The 27029-nt window shown below is 46.1% G+C and overlaps 1 protein-coding gene and 1 long non-coding RNA gene across 9 annotated transcripts in view; both read left to right on the forward strand.

The window, feature by feature from the left end:
* Positions 1-27029, forward strand: part of MATN2 (matrilin 2) — a 146239-nt gene that overhangs the window by 105073 nt on the left and 14137 nt on the right. For 5 of the 8 annotated variants that reach the window (XM_072773941.1, XM_072773942.1, XM_072773946.1 and 2 more), the window contains 6 exons: positions 2460-2582; positions 7295-7417; positions 10698-10820; positions 11130-11252; positions 23561-23683; positions 24959-25081. In XM_072773941.1, the coding sequence (XP_072630042.1) occupies positions 2460-2582; positions 7295-7417; positions 10698-10820; positions 11130-11252; positions 23561-23683; positions 24959-25081 (738 nt within the window). The remainder of the gene's footprint in view (positions 1-2459; positions 2583-7294; positions 7418-10697; positions 10821-11129; positions 11253-23560; positions 23684-24958; positions 25082-27029) is intronic. The other 3 variants (XM_072773945.1, XM_072773947.1, XM_072773948.1) reach the window with 2 other exon arrangements.
* On the forward strand, positions 7426-9952 carry LOC140603584 (uncharacterized). Its single transcript, XR_012006512.1, has 3 exons — positions 7426-8018; positions 9145-9250; positions 9792-9952. It is a non-coding gene; the product is annotated as an uncharacterized lncRNA (long non-coding RNA).

Raw genomic sequence — 27029 nt, forward strand, 5'->3', positions numbered from 1 at the left:
GTCAGACACGCAACTGACTAAGCCACCTAATAAATTAGGTCCCCCTAATTTTATTTTAACCCATTTTGACTTAAATGGCCACATTAAACAACATGGTTCTAGATTTAAAAAGGCTAAGCGTAGATGAAAACAATATAATCTCTGATCCTATACTGGATCCTATAGTGGAGGAGTAAAAACACTATAAAGAACATTATTAGATCAACTGATAAGACTAGAATATGGATGGCAGATTAAAGTATCATATCAGTGTAAATTTATGAATTTTATAACTACACTGTGGTTTTATAAGAGAATATATGAGAATATACCTCCTCTTAAAAGCACACACTAAGGGAAAAGGACCATGATGTATGTAACTTACCTCAAATAGTTCAGAGAGATGAGCAAATGATAAAGCAAATGGAGTAAAATGGTAACAATAGGTGCATCTGGAGCACCTGGGTGGCTCAGTGGTTGAGCATCTGCCTTCAGCTCAGGTGGTGATCCCGGGGTCCTGGGATCGAGTCCCACATCAGGCTCCCTGCAAGGAGCCTGCTTCTCCCTCTGCCTGTGTCTCTGCCTCTCTCTCTCTCTGTCTCTCGTGAATAAATAAATAAAATCTTAAAAAACAAAAACAAAAAGAACAAACAAAAAAATAGGTGAATCCGAGTAGAGAGTATACAGGTGTTTCTTAAACCTCTATATTTGTATTTGTATTATTTTTTTTAAAGATTGTATTTATTTATTCATGAGAGACACACAGAGAGAGAGAGGCAGAGACACAGGCAGAGGGAGAAGCAGGATCCATGCAGTGAGCCTGATGTGGGACTTGATCCTGGAACTGCAGGATCACGCCCTGGGCCGAAGGCAGGCACCAAAACGCTGAGCCACCCAGGGATCCCCCGTACTTTTATTTTTGCAATTTTTTGTAAATCTGAAATTGCTTCCAAATAAAAAGCTTTAAAAATACCTTATATGTGATTATGGTATTGCAGTTATATTTTTTAAAGACTTGGAGTGCCTGGCTGGCTTAGTTGGTGAAGCATATGACTCTTGATCTCAGGATCTGAGTTTGAGCCCCACACTGGCTGTAGAGATTACTTAAAAATAAAATGTTAAAAAAAAAAAAGTTCCAGTCTTTTTTTTTTTAAGATTTTATTTATTCATTTATGAAAGACATGTGGAGAGAGGCAGAGACACAGGCAGAGAGAGAAGCAGGCTCCATGCAGGGAGCCTGATGAGGGACCCAATCCCAGATCCCAGGATCACACCCTGAGCCAAAGGCAGATGCTCAACTGCTGAGCCCCCAGACATCCCATCCTGGAGTTCCAATCTTTTAAGGATACATTATGAAATATCTATGGACAAAATGATATAACATCTGGGGTTTGTTTCAGTGTAACATTGAATCTTATTATGGAAGAAGAAACAGATTGGTTCTCTTAAATCTGAATGATACATATATGAGTTTTTATACTCTTCTGTTCAATTTTTGTGTGCATTTAACATTTCTATGACTTTAAATTGGGAAGAATTGGCATCTACTCAATATTTTTCTTTCTAAGGATATTGTGTGCCTTTCTCTTATTCATTTTGTTTCCTATGGTACAGACTGGGAAAGCTCATTTATACCAAATTCTTCATTAATGAAAATGATATCTGTAGGTCACATGTTCCTTAATAGAATAAAAATCCTCATCACAACAAAAATTTTTCTTTTATGACCCCATCAGTGGCCATCTATTTCAAACAATTTTAAACAGTGTATCAATTCCCATGATAGCAAAAAATTTTGATCAGACCAGACCCTTCAATAGAAGTCACTTTCCATATCTAAAAATGCTTATACTAAAACCCCATTATAAAAACTTCACTCTAACCTTTTTTTCCATGATATTTTGGTTTAAATTAATGTGTTCCTAGAGATCACATTCTCTGACTGTGAAGCCCCAAGAAAATCTAAGTGAAGATGAGTCCAGTGAAGTAATGAGAGCAGTACATCCACTCAGAATATCTACTCCATTCACTCCTTTTTCCCAGGATCTGACTTTGGTCCTATTGTTTGGCTCAGTGTCTGAGGGATTTAAGTGGTTTGAAGTTAGACTTTGGGAGAAAATTTTATTGATTTAATTGCATAAATTCCATAAAACATTGAAGTAAGCTCTCCCCAGCCTGTGATACAACAAACAAATGCTCAATCACACTCTTATTTTAGTGGCTCTTACATGAACCCGGCCACGAAAATCATCTTCACAACTTCATTTGCTGCATAAACATTTTGTAATATGTTGAGAAAAGTTCTCACCGGGGGACCATATCCCTAAACATGGAAATGACAGCATTGAGAAATCCTTTCATAGCGGGAGTGTTTGAAGTTACAGGAATGGTTTAAGAAAAATTAAGACTGAAAATCCCTTGGTTTTCCTATGTTAGACTTGTTTTGTTTATCATTATTATGATTTTTACTTTCTTTCCAGAGATAGACTACTGTGCCTCGCCTAATCAAGGATGTCAGCACGAGTGTGTTAACACAGATGACTCCTATTCCTGTCGCTGCCTAAAAGGTTTTACCTTGAATCCAGATAAGAAAACCTGCAGAAGTAAGTCACACTGGGTGTAGGACAGGAGGCTTGTTCCCATAATGCCCTGCTAATTTTCCTTGTCCTTGCAAATCTTAAGCAGGTATACTTGTACTCAGCATTTGTTTACTAACACTATTCTGCCCTTTATTTTATCTTTTGTCACTCCTGATTCTATGATGGGGATGATTTTTAAAGATTGAATAGACTGGGTCCGCCCAGAGGATTAACTGAGCAAAGTCGAAACCCAAGCTTAAGCTCCAACCTATGTGAAATGAGGGCACACCCTCCCTCCTCTTCAGCCCCGCAACACGTATTTGTTAACTTTTGAGAAAGAACAGTCCAGACCCGGTGACAGGAGGTAAAAGGAGTTGGTTTCTTCCAATTATAGCAGATGAGATACTTGATGGGTGCCAGGCAGGGGAAATTGCTGCTCCATCCTGTTTGACATAAGGAAGAAAAAATTACAACTCTGGAGTATCCCTGCAGCATTCAAGAGGTACATGGTGTCAACAGGATGAAATGAATGATGTGACTCAAATGCCTGTTGGCTGGCACATCAAGGGAGATGTAGAGCATGGACCCCCAATGGGATCTCTTTAAACCAGACTGTCCCTGAGAAATCAGTAGAGTGGAAGGTCTGCAAGAGATTCTTCTCTTTTTCTCACTCTTGAATCCTCAGCACCCCATGGGCTTGGCAAATAGAGGTGCAACCCAAGACTTATTGAATGAATGATTGAGTGAATGAGCAAACAGATCTCTCTGATATTTATCATCCTGGAGAAACTGCACCTATTATTTGAGTTACTCAATCTCGTTAGAAAGATGGCCCTTTTAAGGCATGCAGATTATGAACTTTTTAAAAAAGTATTTCTGTAGTTAGTTGACACACACACAGAATTGTTTGTGTTCTCCTGGCGGTCTCATTTACAGAACTTTCTGGAGCCCCATTTAGGGGTGTATGTTCTCATGTACTTCTTCATGTGCCTCTTCCTGGTGATATGTACAGCAGTGCTCTACATCACAGGCAGGACTGAATTTTCAAAAGTTTGACTGTGTATTTCTTTTGAAAAAGCACTATGGGCTATATCACTGAATCCAGAAAAGTCACATTCTGCTCCCAGCACATATGGACTCACCCACTCACTCTAATAAGTGTTAGACCTCGTACAGTGGTAGATGGTTGCAGAGGCCATGTTTTGAAACCGGGCCTCTCTTATAAAAGATAATGCCTCTGGCCTCACTTAGATATGAACCCTGGAAACATTTGAGCATTAAATAGAAATTTTAACTGAGAGGATTCAGAATGTGAAAACAATTAGGTGGAATATTTTTCATTAGTCCACACATGTATATACTATGGTAAAGGGCCAACTTTCCTGGCTTGACCACTCCTCTCTGCTATATGCACCTTTTTGTAGGCTTAAGTGTATTAGTGGCTGACTATACCCAAGGAAAATCAGTCACAGGTGGACTTATTTGTAGACCAAAAAGCTCTTAGTAGGGGATAATTAGATCTGGTTCAAATCAGACACACATTGTGGTTGCAAGCTCCATGTATGTTACTGATGGAGGGAAAAGGGAACAGGTTGGGCATATGGCCATCAGTGCAGGAGAATTTGCTTAAAGCTCTTCATCTCTTTTTCATTTATGTATGTACGTATGTATGTATGTATTTGAGAGAGAGAGAGTACGAGTGGGAGGGGCAGAGGGAGAAGGAGAGAGAATCTCAAGCAGACTCAGCACTGAGCTGGAAATCCAACCCGAGGCTGGATCTCACAACCCTGAGATTGTGACCTGAGCTGAAACCAAGAGTTGGCTGCTTAGCTGACTACACCACTCAGGTGCCCCTGAAGCTCTTCATCTCTTCCCAGTCATCTAGGATTCCTTCAACCTCTCCCACTCCCTCACACCCTGCCTGGACAGGGACTTGGAGTAAGAGAAGAGTCCAGGGTGGTGGATACATGCATTGTTATCAAGGGAGAAGGGAGGTCGAGAACAGAAGAGTGAGTGGAGAGGAGGTGACCATAGGGAGTAGCTTGACCACCGAAAATGAGCCCACAGATGAGCCTGTTTGTAGGCTGTGCCTCAGTCCAGAGTCCCTAATATTCGTCCACATATGTTTAGTGATTATAGCTTCATTTCCTCATTAGCCAGGTGTCCTACTTTTCCACCCAAGAAAAATGGAATTTGTTTCTAAAACCCAGTGTCTTCATCAGCCCTTCTCCCAACCTCCTGCCTCATCGTTACATTTTCCATTGTCTGTGCAAACCCAGCCCCAGACTCCTGAAGTCAGCCTCTTAGAGCTGCCCCTGACTTAATGTCTGTGCTCTGTTACAGCAGACAGCTGTTAATGCCAGTGAGTGCTCCCTGTCTTTCTGGAGCATTACGTGGAAGAGGGAAGCAAGAAATTAGATTTAAACCTGGAGTCTGTTATTAGGAGTTTCAAGATCTTGAGAGCATTACGGGCCTCAAGTTCAGGGTACAGCCATTTAGATTTAATAGATGGTGGATGGATGTGGATGATTTTCAAATGTAATAAGAAATCTATTTTTCAAAGGAATTTCATGTTATCCAATTAAGGTAGGTAGACAACAAAGTTCAAGGCAGAATTCTACTGAAGAAAAGTCTCTTGGCCAGGATTTGTTCTTCCTCCTCATCTGGACATAATTTCTTTTTCTGGAAAGTACTGTCATCATTTTAAAGCATAAATTATTAAGGCGATGGTGCAAAGCATAGAAACCAAGACCGGCCTGGCGGTTGAAGTGGGGCCTGAGGGTGGAATCGTATGTGGGTGTGACCTGTGTGCTGGACTCCAGGATTGCTCATGCTGGCACTGTAGCTGGTGCTTCCCGGAGTGGGAGACATCCTCCTCTAAAGAGCTGGGGTGGTGTCCATAGCTTGGCCTGAGCTGCAGATGTGAGGGCTGGTCTTAGCAGTGTCACTCATACCGACCCTATGACCTTGAATGGGCTGCTTTCCTTCCTTGAACGTGGAGTTACTGAGCCAAGGAACATGACATCCTGCTTTAACATTTGGTAGCCTGTCCAATTTTTCTGAAATGTGCTATCTGTGCCACTCCATTGGCATTATAATTCACTGTCTGGGGTCACTAATCTTTCATGTTTTTATGTTGTACCATCTCAGTGAAGTCTCCAGCTTTCTTATGAGTTGGCAGTCAGAAGCTCTGTTTAAAATTTGTTGTCTGGGGACTCCTGGGTGGCTCAGCGCTTGAGCATCTGCCTTTGGCTCAGGGCGTGATCCCGGGGTCCTGGGATTGAGTCCTGCATTGGGCTCCCCACAGGGAGTCAGCTTCTCCCACTGCCTATGTTTCTGCCTCTTTCATGAATAAATAAATAAAATACTTTTTAAAAATAAAGTTAAATAAAAGTTGTTGTCTGACAGTTCTTCCATCTGACCTCACATGGGGCTCACTGGATACTCTGGGCTTCACCAGATAAAGCCACCAGCCAGCCTGGCCCACATGTGGCACTTCAGTTAGTGAGGAGACTGAACCAGGTATGGGGCACCTAGTACATACTTAATAAATACCAATTAAGTAATACACAGGGGAAGAAATGTAACACAAGCATGTAAAGAAGGCCTAGATCTACGGTTAAACCTTTGTGATAAGGAACCATTTGGAGGAGAGTCAGTATTGAATTGCTGTTTGCCAGGTAGCTGAGTGATGACAGCTTTAAGAATCTAAATGTTGGATCCCTGGGTGGCTCAGCGGTTTAACGCCTGCCTTCAGCCCAGGACGTGATCCTGGAGACCCAGGATCGAGTCCCACATCAGGCTCCCTGCATGGAGCCTGCTTCTCCCTCTGCCTGTGTCTCTGTGTCTCATGAGTAAGTAAATAAAATCTTAAAAAAAAAAAAAAAAAAAAAGAATCTAAATGTTTTTCAGTCTAATTATTTTGTATGTAAATCTTTTTTAAAGATAACACTGATGGGGGCACCTGGGTGGCTTAGACAGTTGGATGTCCACTCCTGATTTCAGCTCAGATCAGGTCATGATCTCTCAGCTCCAAAAGGAGTCTGCTTGAGATTCTCTTCCTCTCCCTCTGCCCCTCCCTGCACTTGTGCGCTCCTTGTTGTGATGCTGCTCCCACCTACTGGCAGGAACCCAGCTTGGATGGGGGTGAATGTCTACATAGCACACAACTGCCACAACCAGGGACAGCCTCAGATGTGTCCAACTGATCTCCAATTTCTTGATATTATGGAGGATGTCTTGATCTGACCCAGAGGAGGATTAACCATTTGGACCCTTCTTAATGTAACTGCCATGTCCTGCTTCTCCTAGATAGCTGGATATTTTGCAAGATCAGCTTTTGCTGGCTCTGCCTTGAGCTGTCTGATGTCATTGTCAGATATCACTGCAGACATGGTTCCTTCCATTTTTTGAGTCCTAGTGATTAGGTTAACCAGAAGAAAAGACTCATTGGATTTTCTCAGTGTTTCTATTTTCCTTGGGAAAGGATGGGCTGGAAACTGTGGTCCTCAACCCATTTCTCCAGCTTTTGGCCATCAAAGGGGGAAAAGACTCAAACTGGAAGAACGCAGACTTCCAATCTCAGATTCTCCTTCAAACCAGCTCCCAGAGAGCAGGAGCTGTCTTCTCTGTCCTATAGAGCAACTTATTTACTGAATATTTGTCATGAGGGGCTGACCTCACAGCCCTGGAAGAAACCCAGAGACTGCAGGACGGTCTGCTCTTTCTCCCCTTAGGGATCAACTACTGTGCATTGAACAAACCGGGCTGTGAGCATGAATGCATCAACATAGAGGATGGCTACTACTGCCGCTGCCGCCAGGGCTACACCCTGGACCCCAATGGCAAGACTTGCAGCAGTGAGTGTGCTGGGCCCAGGGGGATGGTTTGGATGGGAGGGTGTGGTTCACACAAAGGTCCCAGGGCTCACTTCTGAAACTGCTGGGTTTCCTGTGGGCCTGAAGGCCTGACAGGCTTACTCTTCCTTATTTCAGTTTCATCATCCATAAAGTGGGACTATCCAAACTACCTAACTCAGAGATTGGGTTGGGAGGATTAAAAAGAATCAATAAAGCACTTAAAAAATACAGGTAAATATTAATAAGCACTCAGTAAATATTAGCTAATGTTGTTCTTTGCTGTCAAGAGCACTGATTAAGGCAGACCTGCTGGAATCTAAAATCCAAGCGTCACCACCTACTAGACATGTAGCCCTGGTCGAGGTACTTAACTTTGCCAAGCTTGGATTTTTCCCAGCTGTTTAAAAAAGTGGCAATAATAGCAGTATTGATGTGCTAGAGTTTTTAAGGGGAATGAGCAGGACCATTACAGTCTCTTAGCCTGGGCCTGGCACAAGGAAAACACAATGAAAGATAATCATTCATTATGACCACGGAGCCTGGGAGAGTGACCAGCGGCTGCAGGCTGGAAAAAGAGGCCAAAGGAGACAGACCTCAGAAAGTATGTGAGCTGCCATAGAGCTCTGTCTGGGGGCAGAGCTGGGAAATATGGGACTTTTTGTGAAGCCTTTCTTAATTTTCTTGTGTAAGAGGCACAACAAATCTCCATTTGGTGATGTAAATGTACGGAAACCCGCAGGCTTTGCCAGCTGGACGGCTCTGTCATGTTTTATGAGGCACAGTCTCCACTGGTCCAGGCCAGCGGGGGTGGGGGCACATGAGCACTGCGGTGACCCCAGTCTGCTGTGAGAGGGGCTCCGTGACATGACCAGCAGAAAAGGAGTCCTTTGTGCGGCTTCCCACCCGGCAGGCCACACATCTGCTCCAGCTTTGGGGACAGAGATAGATTGTGAATGAGAACAGTGCAGCTGTTGAGCATTTGGACCTCAAACTGCCAGAAGGGGAAGTTTCACAGATGTAGTATTAGGTACTGAGCAATCCTCAGGAAGACTTGTGCCCCTTCGGTCTTTAGAGGGAGCAAAGTGTGTCAATTAGGCTTTCTAAGGACTGATCTCGGTGTTCAAAGAACTTTTGAACCAGACAGTGTGGCTATGTACTTGCCTGTGGAAGTCTCTGAGGCCTAAGAGAAACCAATGGGGAGCAGAAGGTGTTCCATTCAACAAGGAGACATAAAGATGGATCTGGGTACACACACTCTGCCGTCTTCCAAGAGTGTGGGGTCTGCCAGCTGACAGCCTTGGCAAGTGTCCCAGGACAGGCTGGGCATAACCTGATAGATCCACCTAGAGCCCTAGGGGCCCTGGCCTGCTCCTCTCTACCTGCATGCCTTGGGGGAGCCTAGAAGGATTCAGAGAGGGGCAAGAAGAGATTGGGCCATAGTGTCTCTCTGGGATCAAATAAGAAAGCGAAACCCCTGGGTGGCTCAGTGGTTGGGCATCTGCCCTCAGCTCAGGTCATGATCCCGAGGTCCAGGGGTCGAGTCCCACATCCAGCTCCCTGCAGAAAGCCTGCTTCTCCCTCAGCCTGTGTCTCTGCCTCTCTGTGTGTGTCTCGTGCATAAATTAGTAAAAATCTTAAGAAGAAAGAAAGAAATGAAAAAAAGAAAAGAAAGAAAGAAAAAGACCACTTAGCTTCCAGAAAGTATAAACCAAGCCATTTCTTCCTAGGAGCTCCCAGAGAAGGCCGTGGTGTCCTGTTCTCCTCAAGTACTCAGGGAGACCCAGGCCATAATGACAGCAGACCTTTATGAGGTGCACATTCTGTGAGGCTGTGGTAAGCACTTGCCAGGCACTCACTCACTGTATCCTCACAGTAGCCTTATGAGGCATCTACAGTCTTATCCCCGTTTAAAGACAGGGAAACTGTGGCACAAAAAGATTAAGTAACCTTCCTGGCATCACATGACTGGTTAATGATGGAACCAAGATGTGAATATGAGCTTCTGACTCCTGAGATCCTGCAAGAGTAGGCACAGCCACCAGTGGAATGTTCCAGAAGGCACCAGCTCCAGGCCCTTTGGGAGAGAAGCCTGCGTAATGGCCCAGCACAAGGCCTTCAATGTCTCTCCAGTCCCTGGGTGTGCATTTTATCCATCAAGGAAATCTGGGAGGCAGCATGGAGGGCTGTCTGTGGGAGCCATTCACCACAGCGGTGTATTCACTGTCCGCCAGTGCTCACTGCCCAGGGGAGCCAGCTGTGCCACGCTTGGGTGCCAGGATTGGCCACACATGCAGGCTGTGGCTTTGGTTTGTTTTCTGAATCTGGGTGTCCTGAGTATGGGGGGTGAAAACACTTTTTCTGTGTCATTTTTCAGAGAAAAATGAAACTAGACAATGAATTCTTTCCCAGGGATACTTAATAAGCATCCATTCAGCAATCACTGCGCCAGCTACAGGTTTGAGGGCCTTCCGGTATCAACTTCTCTCCTCCTCACCACATTCCTCTAAGAAAACAACCATCAGTCTCCATTTCTCAGGTCAGGAAAGGATGGCCCAGAGGCCAAGGGAATGCCTGGCATTTCCTAGCTAGGAAGCAGTACAGGCGGGATTTGAGCCTAACTGGGTTGATGCCACAACCCTCATCATTCTTAAGTACCACTCCCCAGCTGTGTGGCTTTGGGCAAGCCACTGGACCTTCCTGAGCCCCATTTTCCTCCTTGAGATGGGCTCACACCTGCCTTGAGGATTGTAGATTAGGGTGCCACGGTCCTGGCATAAAGTGCTGCTGTCACAAAGGACTTGTAGGCGCCTTACTCTTCAGACACAGAAATGGGAAGAAGGGGTGCCTGGGTGGCTCAGCAGTTGAGCATCTGCTTTTGGCTCAGATCATGATCCCGGGATCCTGGGATCAAGTCCAATCCTGCACTGGGCGCTCCGCTCAGTGGGTGGCCTGCTCCTCCCTCTCCCTCTGCTCCTCCCTCTCCCTCTGCTCCTCTACTCATGCTTTCTCTCTCAAACAAATAAAATCTTTTAAAAAAATTTTTTTTAAATAAGAAAATAACTGTGGAGAAGAACAAACAAACAAGGCTGATTTCCCAGAGGCCAGCCACCAGGGGTAGGACCAAACCTTTCAGCCCTGCTCTTCCTGATGCTCATGAATAAAGGGCTCCTATGGGATCCACCTCGGGCCCCCCCGGGGCGGGGGAGGTATTTCTTTCTAATGCCCCACTGCCTGTGAGGCTTGACAGGTTTCTCTGTGCTTTCCTGTGTGGCAAACGTAGGGGTGGATCACTGCGCGGAGCAGGACCATGGCTGTGAGCAGCTGTGCCTGAACACTGAGGATTCTTACGTCTGCCAGTGCTCAGAAGGCTTCCTCATCAACGACGACCTCAAGACCTGCTCCAGTAAGCCCCCTTCCCTGCCTTTCCTGTCGGGGAGGTCTGCCACAGGGGGAAACATGAGCACTGCCTTGGGGGAAGCAGGGGTGGCTCATGGTCCTCTCGCCCCTCTGACTTTTCTGTGCCTCCCAGTTGGGGGGGGGGGGTTGTGGGAGTGTCCTCTGGGGACTGCATGCTCTGGAGGGGTGGGGGAGCAGGCTGCGTGACTTTGGGGGGGCAAGGGGTGCAGACAGACAAGACCGTCCCTCTACTGGATTCCCGGCGGCAGCACCCGGAGGCTTACTGACCAAGTCTCCTGGCGGCCTGGTTTCGCAGGGGCGGATTATTGCTTGCTGAGCAACCATGGTTGCGAATACTCCTGCGTCAACACTGACCGATCCTTTGTTTGTCGGTGTCCTGAGGGATACGTGCTCCGCAGTGACGGGAAGACCTGTGCCAGTGAGTGTCCCGGGTGCAGCGACAAGCAGGGCAGGACTCGACAGGGGCCGTGTGCGGGTGGCGGATGCCCGCAGCGGGGTTCGCTGGGCCTGTGTGAGTGCGCATCAAGGAGGCCTCTTGGATACCCGCTCCTGAGCCCCGGTGCCCTTCCCCTGCCCCGCAGCTTCCTCCCTCTACTCCCCCAGACAGCGTTTTCCTATTTCGGTAGTGTTCCTTGGGCTCATGTGGAAGCTGGACAGAGCCTTATTTCTTGCCTTTCTCTTCCCTACCCCTACTCTGGCGGAGCGGGGTAGCCAGCCTGCGATGCCCAATAACACAATGCACACCAGTTTGTGGGTGCTGACTTCTTGCCAGTACTGTGCCAAGTGCATGCAACCTCGAGTTCTAGCAGTACTCTGGGCTCCCCAGTTTGTGGTGAAACTGCAGTTCAGATTAAGTAAGGAGCCTGAGGTCACCCTTGTTAAAAGGATGGGTTCAAGCTCTGGTCTATGGGAGTCCAAAGTCAGTCTTGGGAAAGGAGGAGGCTTCTGAGAAGCCTTCCATCCCCTGCCCCTCTTTGCCTCATGATCTGGCCGCAGATGGAGAGGTTGGCAGTGATGCTCCCTGAGTACATATATCCTTGCAGCTGGCCCCAACTCCTGGGTCCATTCATTAAAAACAAAACCTAAAAAAAAAAAAGAAAAAAGGCCCCTCTAGCTCCCTTTCTCTTCAAGAATGTTGTGTTTCCGCTCTGCAATCTCAGTGGACTAAAGTAAATACTTTAAAAATAGTCGTTTTGACAGAAAGAGTCAGAAATGGAGGGAAAAGACTATAATTTTTCTTCCTCATCCTGCTGGTCTTTCTGGTTCTGAGGCTAACTGCCCTGACTACTGATACAATCGTGGCCACAACCTAAATTATCCACCTTTGAATGCTATCCATGGACACGGGTTGAGCTGATGCACAGCTGGGTGGGCCCCTCTTTGCAGACCATAATGTCTACAAATGGACAAGAATGTCTTCCTTGTCCCAGATGGATTCCAGAGGCTTGGCAAACGGCTTCTCCACCTCTGGCCGCTCCCGGCCACCCACCACCCCTGCCCCTGCCCCTGCCCTTGTCCCTGCCCCTGCCCCTGCCCCTGCTGGGCACACCCCTGGGAGGGCGAGTGCACTGGGCCTAGGACGAGGCTAGGCGCCTGGAGTTGCATCTACATGTGACTGATGCCAGAGCCAGACGTGTGGCTTTTTATTAGTTTGCTTTAATTTTCCGTCATCTTAGATATTCATGACCTTCTTTTGTCCTCCCCCCTTACTGCAATCCTCAAGAGCAGACTATAAGCTGGCTGCGGGACTTCCAAGAAATTCTTACAGCCTTTCCCAACAAACGCTCTTCCTTTTCCTTACCATCACACAGCCCTCAGGTCCATATAAGTCATGCCACTGATGCTTTTTAATGTTGTACACCTCCCCGTTTATTTTTTTTTTCAATTTTTATTTATTTATGATAGTCACAGAGAGAGAGAGAGAGAGAGAGAGGCAGAGACATAGGCAGAGGGAGAAGCAGGCTCCATGCACCGGGAGCCCGACGTGGGATTCGATCCCAGGTCTCCAGGATCGCGCCCTGGGCCAAAGGCAGGCGCCAAACCGCTGCGCCACCCAGGGATCCCACACCTCCCCGTTTAAAGTGCAATGCCATCAGAAGTGAATTTTGATATATGTACATATTTATATATGGCTGTGACTATATGAAAACTTCTGAGATGATCACATAGGATAAGTATAACCTATCCTCTGGGAATTGTATCACCTAAGAGACTGATTTTACCCGCTGGCTAATAATACATAGGCGTTGAATTGTTCCCCAAATTAAAGGCTGTCTGTCTGCCCTGGGGTGATTCAGTCTGGCTGCTCTGTCCAGTAATAATGGGCTTTGTTTTCTGTGTGGCCATGGCTAACTGGGGGCTGTGTTTCCCAGCTCTATGCCAGATGACAAAGAGCCGGACAACATGACTCCAAACTTTTGGAAAAGCCGGCTGGGCAGTAGAGGGGTGAGAGCCCCTGCTAGGGGCCAGCCAAGCCAGCTCAGTTTGTAAGAGTATCTTTCATCCTTCAGAAAGGCAGCCTCCCTTTAGCGCCTTGGTAGCAGATACTGTGGATAATACTTCACTCACTTTCCAGAAGGTTCTCTGAAGCATAGAGAACAGACCAGGTTCCTAGTGCCCTGGAACTAAGTGAGCATTGTTACCTCCACACACCTGCAGGCACCCTGGGCTCTCCAGCCTCTGGGGTGAAGCCCATCCTCCCTTCTTGTCATTGGCCGGGAAGCTGTGATCGTAGATTCCTCCTTGAAGCCTTCCATGCATTGGGCAGTTGATGCACAGACTAGGGGCTGAGGTAGGGAGTGGCAGGGGGTAGTCTCTTCCATGAGCTGAAGCTGAGAGGCCTCCTCCCCTCTCTAGCTCCTGGTGATTTCCCTGAGGTAGACCTTTTGCAATGGTATCCCAACATCAGGAAAGACCCCACAGGCTGGATGTGCATGGAGTGCACCGCCCACTGGTCTGCCAGCTCCTATGGAGCCTGGGTCTTGTTTGGAGCCTGAGTTCCCCCAGGCCTGGACCATAGGAGATGCTCACCAAAGTTCATTGAGTGAGACAGTGAATGGTCAGAGACCACATGTCTTTTTATCCTACGGCACCTGGCACGGGCTGCATTGCCTGCTCATCAACCTTTGGTGGCTCTCCCCTGTCTCCCAAAATAAATGTCCTGTTGCATTTCTCAATTTGGCAATATCAGAGAACCCCTTCCTCCACCTCTTGAGCCCCACCCCACGTGTTCCAGATCGTCAAGAGGGTGAGACCTGTGGTTCTTTGAGCAGCCACTGTACCTGCAGCCTGTCCTTTCTCCACTTAGCACAGCCTTCCCTTCTCAGCCTTGCTCCTGCAAACCCAGCCTGTAGACAACATTCCCCACAGAGAACTTCCTGCTGCCAGCCCACTGGGAGCCCCTCTCCTGCCCTCTCACCCTGTAGTTGGTACTCTTTGCACAGATCTGAGAAATAATGTGGCAGAGTGGGAAAAATACTGAACTAAGAACCCAAACACTGGGTTAAATCTTGTTTCCACCTTGGGTAAGAGAATTGACTCTTTCTGGATCTGTATGCTCAACTGCCAAATTGGAATGATTATTTCTGCCTCTCTCTCAGGGTTGCCAAGTGGCACAGGGAAAGACAAAAGTTGAAGTGCTTTGGGAACTTGTAAATTGCCATTGACCCCAAAGGTACTCTTGCTGGGGTCTTACCTCCCCCCGTGAGACTGCCCTGGATTGAGGAGAAGGCTGGGGTAGCAGCTTGTCTTGCCGCCTGAAGACCTACCTCCGAGGGCTGAGCCTGCTTCTGTTGGAGGAGCCCTAGAGATGGGCCACCCTGGGAGAGGTCAGACTCATGAGCCCCAAAGGCTGCTGTCAGACTCTGGCAAGAGGAAGGTGCTGACAGGGATCTGGGCCACAAGCCACAGAGCCCTGGAAATCCTAGTCCAGCCACCACAGGCGAGTCTGTGGAGGCCTGTTGGCACCCCCTCTCCCCTAGCTTGACTTTGAAAGGCAGAAAGCAGCCCTGAGCAAGGCAAATGGAGTGTTGTAATCTACTCAGGCTGCCATAACGAAATACCATGGGTTGGGTGGCTTAAACAACAGCAGTTTATTTTCTTATAGTTGGAGAAGCTGGAAGTCCAAGATCAAGGTGCCAGCATGGCCATGTCCTGAGGAGAACCCTCTTCTTGGCTTGCAGATGGCTGCCTTCTTGCTGTGCCTTCACATGGCAGGTGGGGGGTGGGTGGGGGGTGAGGCTGTGGTAAGAATAAGCTCCAAGGACACAAATCCCATCATGGGGTCCCTACCTCATCTAAACTTAATGACCTCCCAAGGACCCCACCTCCAAATACCACCACACTGAGGGGTAGGGCTCCCAAGTATGAATCTTGTAGGGGGAGGGGGCCATAATTCAGTCCATAGCAGGGAGTGAGGGGAGAAGACCACCTTCACCCTCTGTGTATTCACATTATAGGAACAGAAGGAAGCCTCGAGATCTTTCATCTCTTTTGTGGAAAACAAGCACAAGAAGGAAACTGGTGTCTCCAGGCTGGCCCTGAGGGTCAGGGGCAGAGGCAGGACCAGAACCCAGTCCGCTGGTTCAGGACCTCTTGCCCAGAGTGAGATACCCTCTAAAAGCATGTCTCAGCTTAGCTAGGTTTTGGTTTGTCTGAGCAAAAACCGTTAGAGAGTTAGCAACTGATTGGCTGTTTCTAGTTTTATTATAAGAAACACCCAAAAATGGTTAATCCTCTCCATCAGCCCTCATTCCCCTCTTGGCAGGCTACCGCAGCTTTTCCCTCTGGGGTCAATTTGGTTTTAACATCCTCCTATGTGGAGCCACAAACACAGGATGGCCATCTGCCATCACCACAGAGGTGCAAGTCCATGGAACACACGATCCTGCAACGGCTGTGCCACGGGTGGATGTGACTCACTGGATGTAGAATCCAGATGTGAGGGCACTGTCCCCACCAGCATGTGAGGCTGCCCACTGAGGGGCCTAAAAACCTGTGCTGTGTCCTGAAACCTGTAATCACCCTGATCACATGTTGTAGGACCTGTTCATGACGGGGCTTTACTGAGGTGCGTGGACCTGCCTCCCTAAGGATGGAAGGAAGAGGATTCTTCTCTTAGAGGGAACATATTTTCTTGCCATGTCCTGAGATTTTCATACATCCTCTCATCCGTTTCTCTTAAGTGGTGGTTACCAGTAGTTTGTCCTCACTCTCATCTCTGGATTTGAGTCTGGGGACTACCTTGGTCCACTTGTTTTTATTCTTCGCAGGTATTTAGCCTGCACCTGTAGTGCACTGGGCACTGGGTCTCCCTGAGGCTGATGCCAGTTCAGTTTCTGCCCTGAAAGATTTCAAAGTTTCTCAGGGAAGAAAGCTATTAAAAAACCTTTCATGTGATCTGGGGAGAAGAGGTGCCACAGGAGACGTGAATAAAGACGTGAGGGGGACCCTCAGCCAGTCTAGAGAGTTTCCGGGGAACGAGATAGTTGATCTGACATCTGGAGATTAAGGCATGAGCTAGCCAGAGATGGAGGGAATTATGGTCTGAATGTTTGTCTCCTCCCAAATTCATAGGTTGAAGTCCTGACTTCCAAAGATGACATTAGAAGGTGGGGCTCTGGGGTGATTAGGTCATGAGTATGGGGTTCTCATGAATGGGATTAGTGCCTTAATAAGAGATCCCACGGAGGCCCCAGTCCCTTCTACCACGTGAAGAATCAGGAAGAAATCGACAGCCTTGATGAGGGTCCTCACCCAACCATGCTGGCACCCTGATCTCAGACTTCCAGCCTCCAGAACTGAGAGCTATGAATCTCTGCTGTTGACAAGCCACCCAGTTTGTGGTGTTTTGTTAGAGCAGCCAGAACAGCCTAAGACAAAGGAGGAGGAGCTTCCTAGGCACAGGAAGCAGTGTGCAGAAGGAAGCCCAGTTGCAGTGAGTGAACTGAAGGAACTGGAGTGTGCTGGGTGTTGAGTACTGAATGCCAGAGGACAACAGGTGAGCCCTGGACCTGGAGGGGCAGGCAGGACAGATCACCACCAGCCGTTAGAGTTACATGAAACTGTTTGCAGGCCTGGCCTCCCTTGAGAAAACTATTTTATTTTGTCTTCTGAGAATCTTCCAGCCTGAGTGGACTGCTGAGCTAGGACGACCACCACATGTGCCACTGGACCAGGAATCACAAACCTGGTGGATTTCTGGTCTAATCAGAACTTGGCCCCCAGCAGAGCTGACACAATTCACCTCTGCAGATTAAGAGACATTGGGAAAGTCACTTCCCCTCTCTGTCCATCCTTTCCTCAGGTCTAAAATAAAGGGTTGGACCAATAAATCTCCCAGGTCCCTTCCAGCCCGAAAGCGAGAATAGTGCCTAGCAAAGAGCAAGTGCTACAGAAACACTTGAATGAATGAACTCCTTGCTAGGGTTCCCACCACTCTCCCTGAGCTGAAGGCACCCCATGACTGTGAGTCGGGGGTGGTGGCTCCCTTTAACTGTTAGTGAAAACACTGAGGTACCGTCCTGTAGGGGAGCATCTGACTCTGGGCAGAAGCTGACTCCAAGTTAGCAGAAGCTGACTCGGTTGAATGGGAAGCAGCTAGAACCTGTAGTCAGGAAGTTGACTACAGTATATTTTAGGCATTTTCTAATTTACCACATGTGGCTCCTTAAACTATGAGTGACCCAGAATGGGTCATGCAGAAACTGGACATTTTGCTGAGAAAATGTGAAGTGTGCACTCTGCAAGGCTGGTGTGGGGGAGAGTGAGGACCACCCAGCATCCACCCTCCACATCTGCACATGCAACTTTTTTTTTTTTTTAAGATTTTATTTATTTATTTGAGAGAGAGAGCATGAGCTGCAGTAGGGGCAGATGGACAAGCAGACTCCCTGCTGAGCATGGAGCCTGATGAAGGACTCAATCCCAGGACCTCATGATCATGACCTGAGCTGAGGTCAGATGATCAACCAACCGAGCCACCTGGTATCCCTGCATATCACATGCAGCTGTTGATCTTGGGGTCATGAGTTCAAGCCCCATGTTAGGTATAAAGATAACTTAAATATAAAATCTTTAGGGATCCCTGGGTGGCGCAGCGGTTTGGCGCCTGCCTTTGGCCCAGGGCGCGATCCTGGAGACCCAGGATCGAATCCCACGTCGGGCTCCCGGTGCATGGAGCCTGCTTCTCCCTCTGCCTGTGTCTCTGCCTCTCTCTCTCTCTCTGTGACTATCATAAGTAAATAAATTTAAAAAAAAAAAAAAAAAAAAAAAAAAAAAAAAAAGACCTGAGCTGAGATAGAGTCAGATGCTTAACTGACCAAGCCACTCAGGTGCTCCCTCAATAAAATCTTTAATAAAATAAAAAAATAAAACCTCTGCACACAACCCCTGGGAGGAGGGTCTGGTTACCCTTAATTTTCAGAGTAAGAAACTGAGGAAATGTTTCCTTTTACTCACCAGGCATTACAGGGGGCACTGGGAGCTGCAGGAGGGAAGGGCGGGCACAGTGAATGTGTGGTCTCCTGATCAGAGCGCACGTGAGCACAGTCCAGGGAGGACACAGGTGAAGACCCAGACTAACACGTGACTTCCTGTTCAGTGACAGGGTGCTATTACCAGAGGGGCCGATGCCTACTGCTTTGAGGCCCCATGTGGGGAGGCCTGGGAAGACCTCAGGAAATGGGAGGTGGATAGGGAGGAAGGAAAGGCAGGGGAATGGCTGTGCAGACCATGATGGTGGGAGGGCCCCTGGCTTGGTGCTGAGGGGCTCACTGCAAGACAGTGCCTAGCAGTGGGAGGATGTAAGAGTGGGCCAGGAGAGGCTGGGGGGATTCTGGGTCCTTTTCAGGACCTAAAGCAGAGCAAGGGAGTGATGTGAAAATACTTGCATTTTGGAAAGAGGACTTAGGACGAGGGAAGGGAATGGACTGGAGGGGGTAAAAGAGAGTGTGGAAATCAGTAGATGATGCAACAGCTCAAAAGAAAGACAGTGGTGTTTGGTTCTTGATGGTAAAGGTGCAGAGTAATCTAGACACATGAGAAGGTCTCTGAACGTAAGGTCTGTGTCCACCACCAGCGTCTCACCCCTGGTAGTTTATATTGGAATCAACTGTGGGCTTTTTTTTTTTTTTTAAAGATTTTATTTATTCATTAGAGAGAGAAAGAGCAGCGGCAGAGGGACAGGGAGAAGCAGACTTTCCTCTGAGCAGAGAGCCCAACTATAGGCTTGATCCCAGGACTCCAGGATCATGAGCTGAGTGGAAGACTGATGCTTAACTGACAGAGCCACCCAGGTGCCCCACCTGTGGGGCTTTTAAAACATCCAGACACCCAGGCAGCATTCTATACCCCCTGAAGCCGAGACTGTCTTACACTGATATGACTTCATTAGAGGACAACTTGGAAATATTTATCAGCTGTTAAATGTTCATACCTTTTAACTAGGCATTTCTGCTCCTGGATATTTATCTTCAGATATGCCTTTACATTGTGCCCATTACAATATTAGAACACTAGGCACCACCTAAATGCCCATCCAATAAAACACTGACTAAAATGATGGTGCAGGTTTAAAAGTAAGGATGTAGAGAGTCAAAGGTGAGAGAGAGGCAAATGTTTCATTCTAAATCGTTTGTTCTCCATAAGAATTTTTATTTAAATTTTAACATTTTTAGAATAGGTAGTGGGCTGGGGCACCAAGATGGCTCTGTCGGTTAATTGTCTGACTCTTGATTTCAGCTCAGGTCATGATCTCAGCATCGTGAAACTGAGCCGAATTGGGCCCTGCACTGGGTGTGGAGCCTGCTTCAGATTCTCTCTTTCCCCCTCCCTCTGCCCCTCCTCATACTGTGTGCACATGCTCTCCCGCAATCTCTCTCTCTCTCTCTCAAAAAAAAAAAAAAAAAAAAAGAAAAAGAAAAAGAAAAGAAAAGAAAAGAAGTGAAGGGTTAAATGGTCTAAGAATCAAAGCAGTATGAAAAGACACATTGAGAAGCTTTACTCCCCCTTTTGCCCTCCCATCCCATTCCCCACCTCCCTTCCTATCAGCAGGGCGTGGAGCTAGCCTCCAAGGTGGCCACCAGTGTTCCCATCTGCTGGTATTCAAACGAACGCTTGTGTGGTCCTCTCCTTCGCTGTTGGTCTGTGTGAACCATGGTCTGTCACTTTTCAAATTAAATTATAAAGGAGATTGTGGCTGCCATCTCGAGTGCTCTTTCTCATTTCTTGGACCATTTGCTCTCAGAGAAGCCATTTTATAAGCTGCCCTGTGGAGAGACCCACATGCTAAGGAACCTGAGCCTCCTCCCACTAATCGCCAGTGAGGAACAGAGCGAGGCTTGCCAATAAAGATGTGAGTGAGCTCGGAAGCCCCTCCTGTTGCTCCAGCCCACATCTTCAGTGCAGGTCTTGAGAGTTCCTGAGTTAGAACTACCCGGCTAAGCCACTCCTGGATTCCAGACCCCCAGAAACTATGTGAGACAGTAAATGTTGTTTTAAGTGGCTAGGTTTGGGGGTAACTTGTTACACAGCAACAGACAAATAATACACTATATTCACTAGTTTATTCTTTATCCTTCATGTTTATTTATGTGAAGAAAAGCAAATATAAATATACATGTTTATTTCCTCCATTTTCTTACCCACACACACAAATGGTGTACTATATATACCCCATTCTGTGCCACTTTTTCCCCTTCACTCAATGATATTTTTGGAGATTTTATATCATTACATAGAACACATTCTCATTCTTTTTACAGCTGCTTAACTCCCTTATTGCTGGACATTTGGATTGTTTCCCACTTTTCATTATTACAAACAATGCTGCCATAAATAGCTTGAAAGTACATCCCCTCATATGGTACCAGGGTATCTGTAGAAGAGAATTCCAGAAGTGAAGTTTCTAGGTCAAAGGTATATTTTCTAACTTTGGCAGATACCCCACCTTAGGGGGAATATTTAATATTTTTGAATTTTGAATCATGTGCCTGTTCTGTCTTTTAAAAAAGTCTAATGCTCATGTGAGGTGGAGAATTCCCACTGCTCTAGTCTCCACCAATTAGCTGCTCTGAGGGGACAAGGAGGAAAAAGGTTAAAAATCCAAACTTGCCATGTGCTTTAAAAGCATGCACCCAATAAGATTTCAAACAGCTGCTAATGTGAACACTGAGGAGAGCTCAGAAACTGAGCTGGGAACTCCTGTGATGGTCTGTGGCCAAGGGTGACGTGGACAGTGGCTTTGGGCTCAGATAAAGGAAGGCCGCCCCCATCTGCTCCGTGCAGATGCAGACCACCATGGCTCAGGGGCCGTATGGAAAGACTCAGCTACTCTTCACGATGAAAGCCTGACATGGAGCCAAGAAGACAGGACAGGGCATGGGGAGAAACTCCAGAAAGAAGGGGTGTGCTGGGGATGTTAGCAGGGACAGGTATCTGTCTGGATTATGGCTTCACAAGGCTGGCCTGAAAGAGTTATTGCTGTTTTATGTTGGAAAATGGAGTATTCTTAATATAAATTCACAGGAAAAAAATGCTCACCTCCACAGCCAGCCAGCTGTGTGTATTGTGGATCACTCAATTGTATTTCCACTCAACACTACGTGAAGAACTACCCCCAAGCCGCTGGGGAATGTTGTGCGTTAATAATGAGTCTAGATTGTGCCCAGAGAAATAAGTCATGTTCAGAGCAAACAACACAGTCCAACTCTGCTTTGACTCTCTTCTGCAGTTATAATTTTGGTTAACATAATATTTTCCCATTGTTCAAAGATTTTGGCAGCACTTCTGCCCAAAAGAAGACAGGCAAAATTCCCTTCATGTTTGAAAGCTTACTTTATGATATAGCAATGCTATGTAGTTGGGGAAAACATGGGATTTATTATCAGAAGATTACATTTTGAGCCTAGTGCTATCACATATTAGCAATTGATCTTGGCGAGCCATTAATCTTCCCAAACCTTAGTCTCCTGGTTGGTAAGTGAGACTAAGAACAGTTGCCTCCACTACCCCACAGGGTGGTTCTCAGGACTCCCCTCCAACAAGAAGTACTGCAAAAATGCCTTAAAAATAAGTGTATGGTCCGCTTGATTATACCAGTGATTATGTACTTGAGAGCCTTTATCTTCTGACTTCAATGGCTATCCATTGGAAGATTCTTCTCGATCTGAAATGATTGAGTTGACTCCCAGAATTGTGTATCATTCTTTTTTTTTAAAAAGATTAATTTAATTTATTTATTTATGATAGTCACACACACACACACAGAGAGAGAGAGAGAGGCAGAGACATATGCAGAGGGAGAAGCAGGCTCCATGCACCAGGAGCCTGACGTGGGATTCGATCCCGGGTCTCCAGGATCGCGCCCTGGGCCAAAGGCAGGCGCTAAACTGCTGCGCCACCCAGGGATCCCGTGTATCATTCTTATAAGAAGTCATTTCCCACATTGTGCTCAGTATCAGGCTTTTAAAATATCAGCTTAGTTTTCTCAGATTCACAAACAGAAGCTGCCCCGGCCCTGTGGATGGCAAAGCCATTCTTTTTACTCTACAGCCTCCGTCATCCGTGACTCTTCTCTCATATCCATATGAGGATGGCCTCTTCGTATCAAGCCATCAGCAAAGCTTGTGGGCTCTACCTTCAGCATACAGCCAACAGTGTGACCGTGTGTCACCATGCTGGTCGGGGTGGCCTCCATTCTCCCTCCTCACCCACCACATCATGTATGCCTTTTACAACAAAGACGGTTCATGCCACCCACTTCTCAAGACCCTCCAGTGACCCTTTCTCATTCAGATTCCACTGCTGCCTGTGAATCCTAGATGGTCTCCCCTGTGGGCCTCACTGACATCATCCCCTGCCGGGCTCAGATGGCCTGGGTCATGCCTGGCTCTTGGCCTTTCCTGAAACATGCCACACACACTCCTACCTCTGTGATTTGCAAATGCTGTTCTTTGCTGAGAGTGCTGTTCTAACCAAATACCACACATTCACTCATCTTGTCAGGGCTCTGCTCAGTGGCACCATATCTTCCTGCAGCATGTAACATAACATGCCCTCCCCAGCCCAGGGAACATCATCTCTCCCCTATCCTGCTTTGCTTCACAGCACCTTTTGCATCTGATAAATATATATATATATATAAATATAAATATAAATATATATATATATATATATATATCTGTCCATTGTTTGTCTTCCCCCTTCCTCTCTCCCTCACCTGCTGCCCAATGTAAGCTTCACAAAAGCAAAACTGTCTTACTCATTGTTAAATCCCCAGAGCCTAGAAGAGTACCTGACTCAGAGTAGGAACACATGAAATAGTTGACGACTGGATAAATAAATGGAGAACAGATTACCTAAGTGTGACACATACATACATACATAAGTAGATAGGTGGAGAAGTTGATATTACAGCTAGATTATAGCCAATAAAGAGTAACTTATTTTTTAATATTTATAGGCCATCTGTCTCTCTTATATATTATCTTTCATGTCTTTTGTTCATTTTCCCTATGGAAATGATTTTATCTTATGTACTCTTTATGAAGAATTTTTGCTCATAGACATATTTTCTGTTTTGAAATGTGCATTGTGGGATAAGACACTGCTTTAAGATATCTAAAATGTCTTTTAAGATTGAGTAAGTCACTAAAAAAACAGATGAAATTAAGTCACTGATGTATGAACCATTTCCTTCTGTTTTATTAATTCCAATTGGATTCCCAGAATTGGACTCCTGTGCTGTGGGAGACCATGACTGTGAACATTCATGTGTAAGCAGTGGAGACTCTTTTGTGTGCCAGTGCTTTGAAGGGTATATACTCCGTGAAGATGGGAAAACCTGCAGAAGTAAGTTTTTACTGGAGTTGTCTCACATTACTGTGTCTGATTTTTGCATAAATTCTACTATCCTGATCTCTGTTTAAATCAGCTACTCTCAAAAGCCAATGCCCCACGATGATTCAGTATAATGTGGGATCCTGGATGACATCAGAAAAATGACATCAGGTTAAAAACTAAGGAAATGTAAATAAACCTTCCATGTTAGTTGGTGTTAATGTATCAATATTGGTCCATTGATTGTAACAAATGTATCACACTAATATAAGTTGCTAATACTAGTGGAAACTGGGTTTGGTGTTTTAGGAACTCTGCGCTATCTCCTCCATCTTTCTGTAAATCTAAAACTGTTCTAAAAAATAAACTCTGTTGAAAGAAAACACAAACAAGCAAAGAAATGGACAATGAAAAAAACGTAGTGCTTAGGACTACAAGAGAAGTTGCTCATTTTATGCCCTGTGGCAAGAAACAAGATCTAGCAGCTTCTAGCCCTGCCATTTATTAGCTGGGCAAGTTGTTTCACTTCTCTGAGCCTCTGTTGTTGCTGGTAGCACAAATCTCTCAAAGAGACCACCGTATGATGAGTCCATTCTTCTGTTTCAGAAAGCAAAGCCTCTTAGATAGGGCCAAGATGCATCTGGTTAATCAAAGGGAAGTATATAACCCTGAGCAAATGGTTTTCATCCCTATCGGTCATCTTTCCCTCAAGTTTCTCAAAGCACTTTGCAAAGAACAACTCATATGTGACATGTTTGAAGAAGAGATAGGTAATTGGAATTATTGCTCTCATTTTCCAGACAGATAGGAAAGGTAAGGCTCCAAGAGGTTAAGTGATTCTCCAAAGCCATGTGTCAGGGACAAAGCCAAAATTAAATTTCAGTACCACTAATCTAAACTGAGTTTTAATCTTCTAAGTAACCATATCATACCAGTAATGTTCCTTTTGCTATTAGAAACTGAATCTACAGAAAGCCAATGACTGACTGATTCCTTTTGCTATTAGAAACTGAATCTACAGAAAGCCAATGACTGACTGATTGCATTTAATGAGATATTGAAGTAGGTGCTGGTTAGTAGTGCTGCAGATGATAATGAGGAAGTTTGAAGAGTTAGCCTAAATTAGAGCCGTTGAACTTCATCCTCAATTTTTACTTTGCTCCCATGGATCACTGAGCAAAAGGGGGCCTGGAGCACCTGGTGGCTGAGATGGATGGATCTTCCAAGGTGAAGCCCGGGGAAATTTTATGTTGGTAAAATTGTGTTAACTTGCTCCCCTGCCCTCAGGGAAAGGTGTCTGCCAATCAGTAAACCATGGCTGTGAGCATATTTGTGTGAACAGTGATGAGTCGTACATCTGCAAGTGCCGGGAAGGATTCAGGCTTGCTGAAGATGGGAAGCGCTGCAGAAGTAAGTGGTCTCCAGGTAGAGATGAACTCTTCTGTCTGCTGGACTGGAAAGTTATATAACTTCATTTAATATTTAAAATCTTCCCTTATGAGCAATGTTACAGTTACAAGTTCCTGCCATAGGTGCTCTGAGAGTGTTTGCTATCGATCCTTATAGGATACCCTTAGTTTTTCAGGACTTTCTCAGTCAGGGTCCTGAGTTGTCAGGCTCTTTGTGTCTCCATTTCTTCCAGTTGCTGGCCCTTCCATGACTACTGTGTGGATGCCCACAGCCTCCCACAGAGCCTGGCTAATCATTGGACAGACTTAGAATCTCTGCCAGCAATTATCATGAGGATCACAGGATAATTACAGCGCTTTTGCTTCTCACAAGACCTTAGAAATAAGGGAAGGGGACTAAGGGCTTTTTCTGTGGGTTTTATTTATCCATTTTCTCTATCATTTGCTTCTATAGGTCACTCAGAACAGATTCTGAGAGTACTTAGAAGGTATATTAATCAGTTTCCCTAGAGAAATAGAACCGACAGGATGTAGGTGTGTGTGCCTATAGACAGGGATGGAGAGAGAGAGAGAGAGAGAGAGAGAGAGAGAAAATCCACTATCTGCAGGGCAGGCCAGCAGGCTGGAGACCCAGGAGAAGCTGGTGCAGCTCCTTTCCAAAAGTAGTCTGTAAGCAGAATTCCTTCTTCCTCAGGTGGTGGTGGGGGCTTCAGTCTTCTTTCTCAGAAGGTCTTCAACTGATTGGAGGAAGCCGACTCTATGGAGTGTACTCTACTCAAAGTCTAATGATTGAAATGTTAATCTCATCTAAAAAAATACTTTCACAGCAGTATCTAGACTGGTGTTTCATGGGCACAATAGCCTGGGCAAGGTGACATAAAATGAACTATCACAGCACAGAAAAAGAGAGCGAGAGAGAGAGAGAGAGCGAGAGAGCACACATGAGCTTGGTGAAGTGGTCACTAGAAGAGCACAGGGCAAGGATTTTTCTCCACTGTGAGATTCGGAGCTGCTAGTCCCTATGAGGTGGGGGTTTGAAACTGTCTCCTTGCTTTAGTGGCACTCTGCTCCAGTGGGCAGGACGGGTCTTTTTTAGTTTAGGCAAAATCAATTCACTAGCTTCTGAAGTTGATTTGGGGGAATTTCCTCGCAGACTCCTTTGAGGTAACTTGGGACCTCCTGCATGTCAACAAAGCCAGGTTAAGAGGAGCTCACTGTCCTCATTCCTCCACTGGGAAGAGGGGCTCCTACCTTGAACGAGATTTTCTTTTTGAACAGTGGACTCCCGGGATGCCAACAGGGCCCTGGCCTGACTTTGCAGATCTCCCCACACCATCCTGTTTTGCCTTCACACTGCAGTGTTCTCTCTGTGGAGACCATGTCTGCAGTTCTGCCCATTGTCTCTGCCCAAGCTGTTGATGATTTTATTTCTATGAATGCAAGTGTACACACATGCACCATTTATTCATGCAACATATTCTTTGCTTAGTAAATTGGGCTGTTGTATACCACGCCCAACGTCCACTTCTGGAATTTGATCACTATATCAAATATCACCATTCCCACTTCTAGGGAGATCTGTAGTTACCAATGCCAACTTTATAGGAAACTCCTCCTTCTTGGGGGCTAATGACAGAGAAGAGCTATATAGGCTTTCATGTGACGGAGGAGGAGCACATGGGAAACACGTGTCTCAGCTGTGCCATCAACTTGCTGCAAGACCTCAGGTGACTCTGTGACATGTTTTGAGTTTCTTCATGTATACACTGGGTATAATTATTCCTGCTTTTGTCTTCTTACAGAATGTTGTGAAGATTAGAGGGCTGTAACTACTCTGAAGCATTTAAAGTACCTCACACATGAGAAACGTTCATTAATTAAAACTATAGTGTTTGGGATGTCTATGGGAAAAAAAATCAGTAGTTTGGGAAAGTCAAAACCCAAAGCAA

Source organism: Canis lupus, chromosome 14, assembly GCF_048164855.1.
Source record: "Canis lupus baileyi chromosome 14, mCanLup2.hap1, whole genome shotgun sequence".
In the NCBI taxonomy this organism is placed as follows: domain Eukaryota; kingdom Metazoa; phylum Chordata; class Mammalia; order Carnivora; family Canidae; genus Canis; species Canis lupus.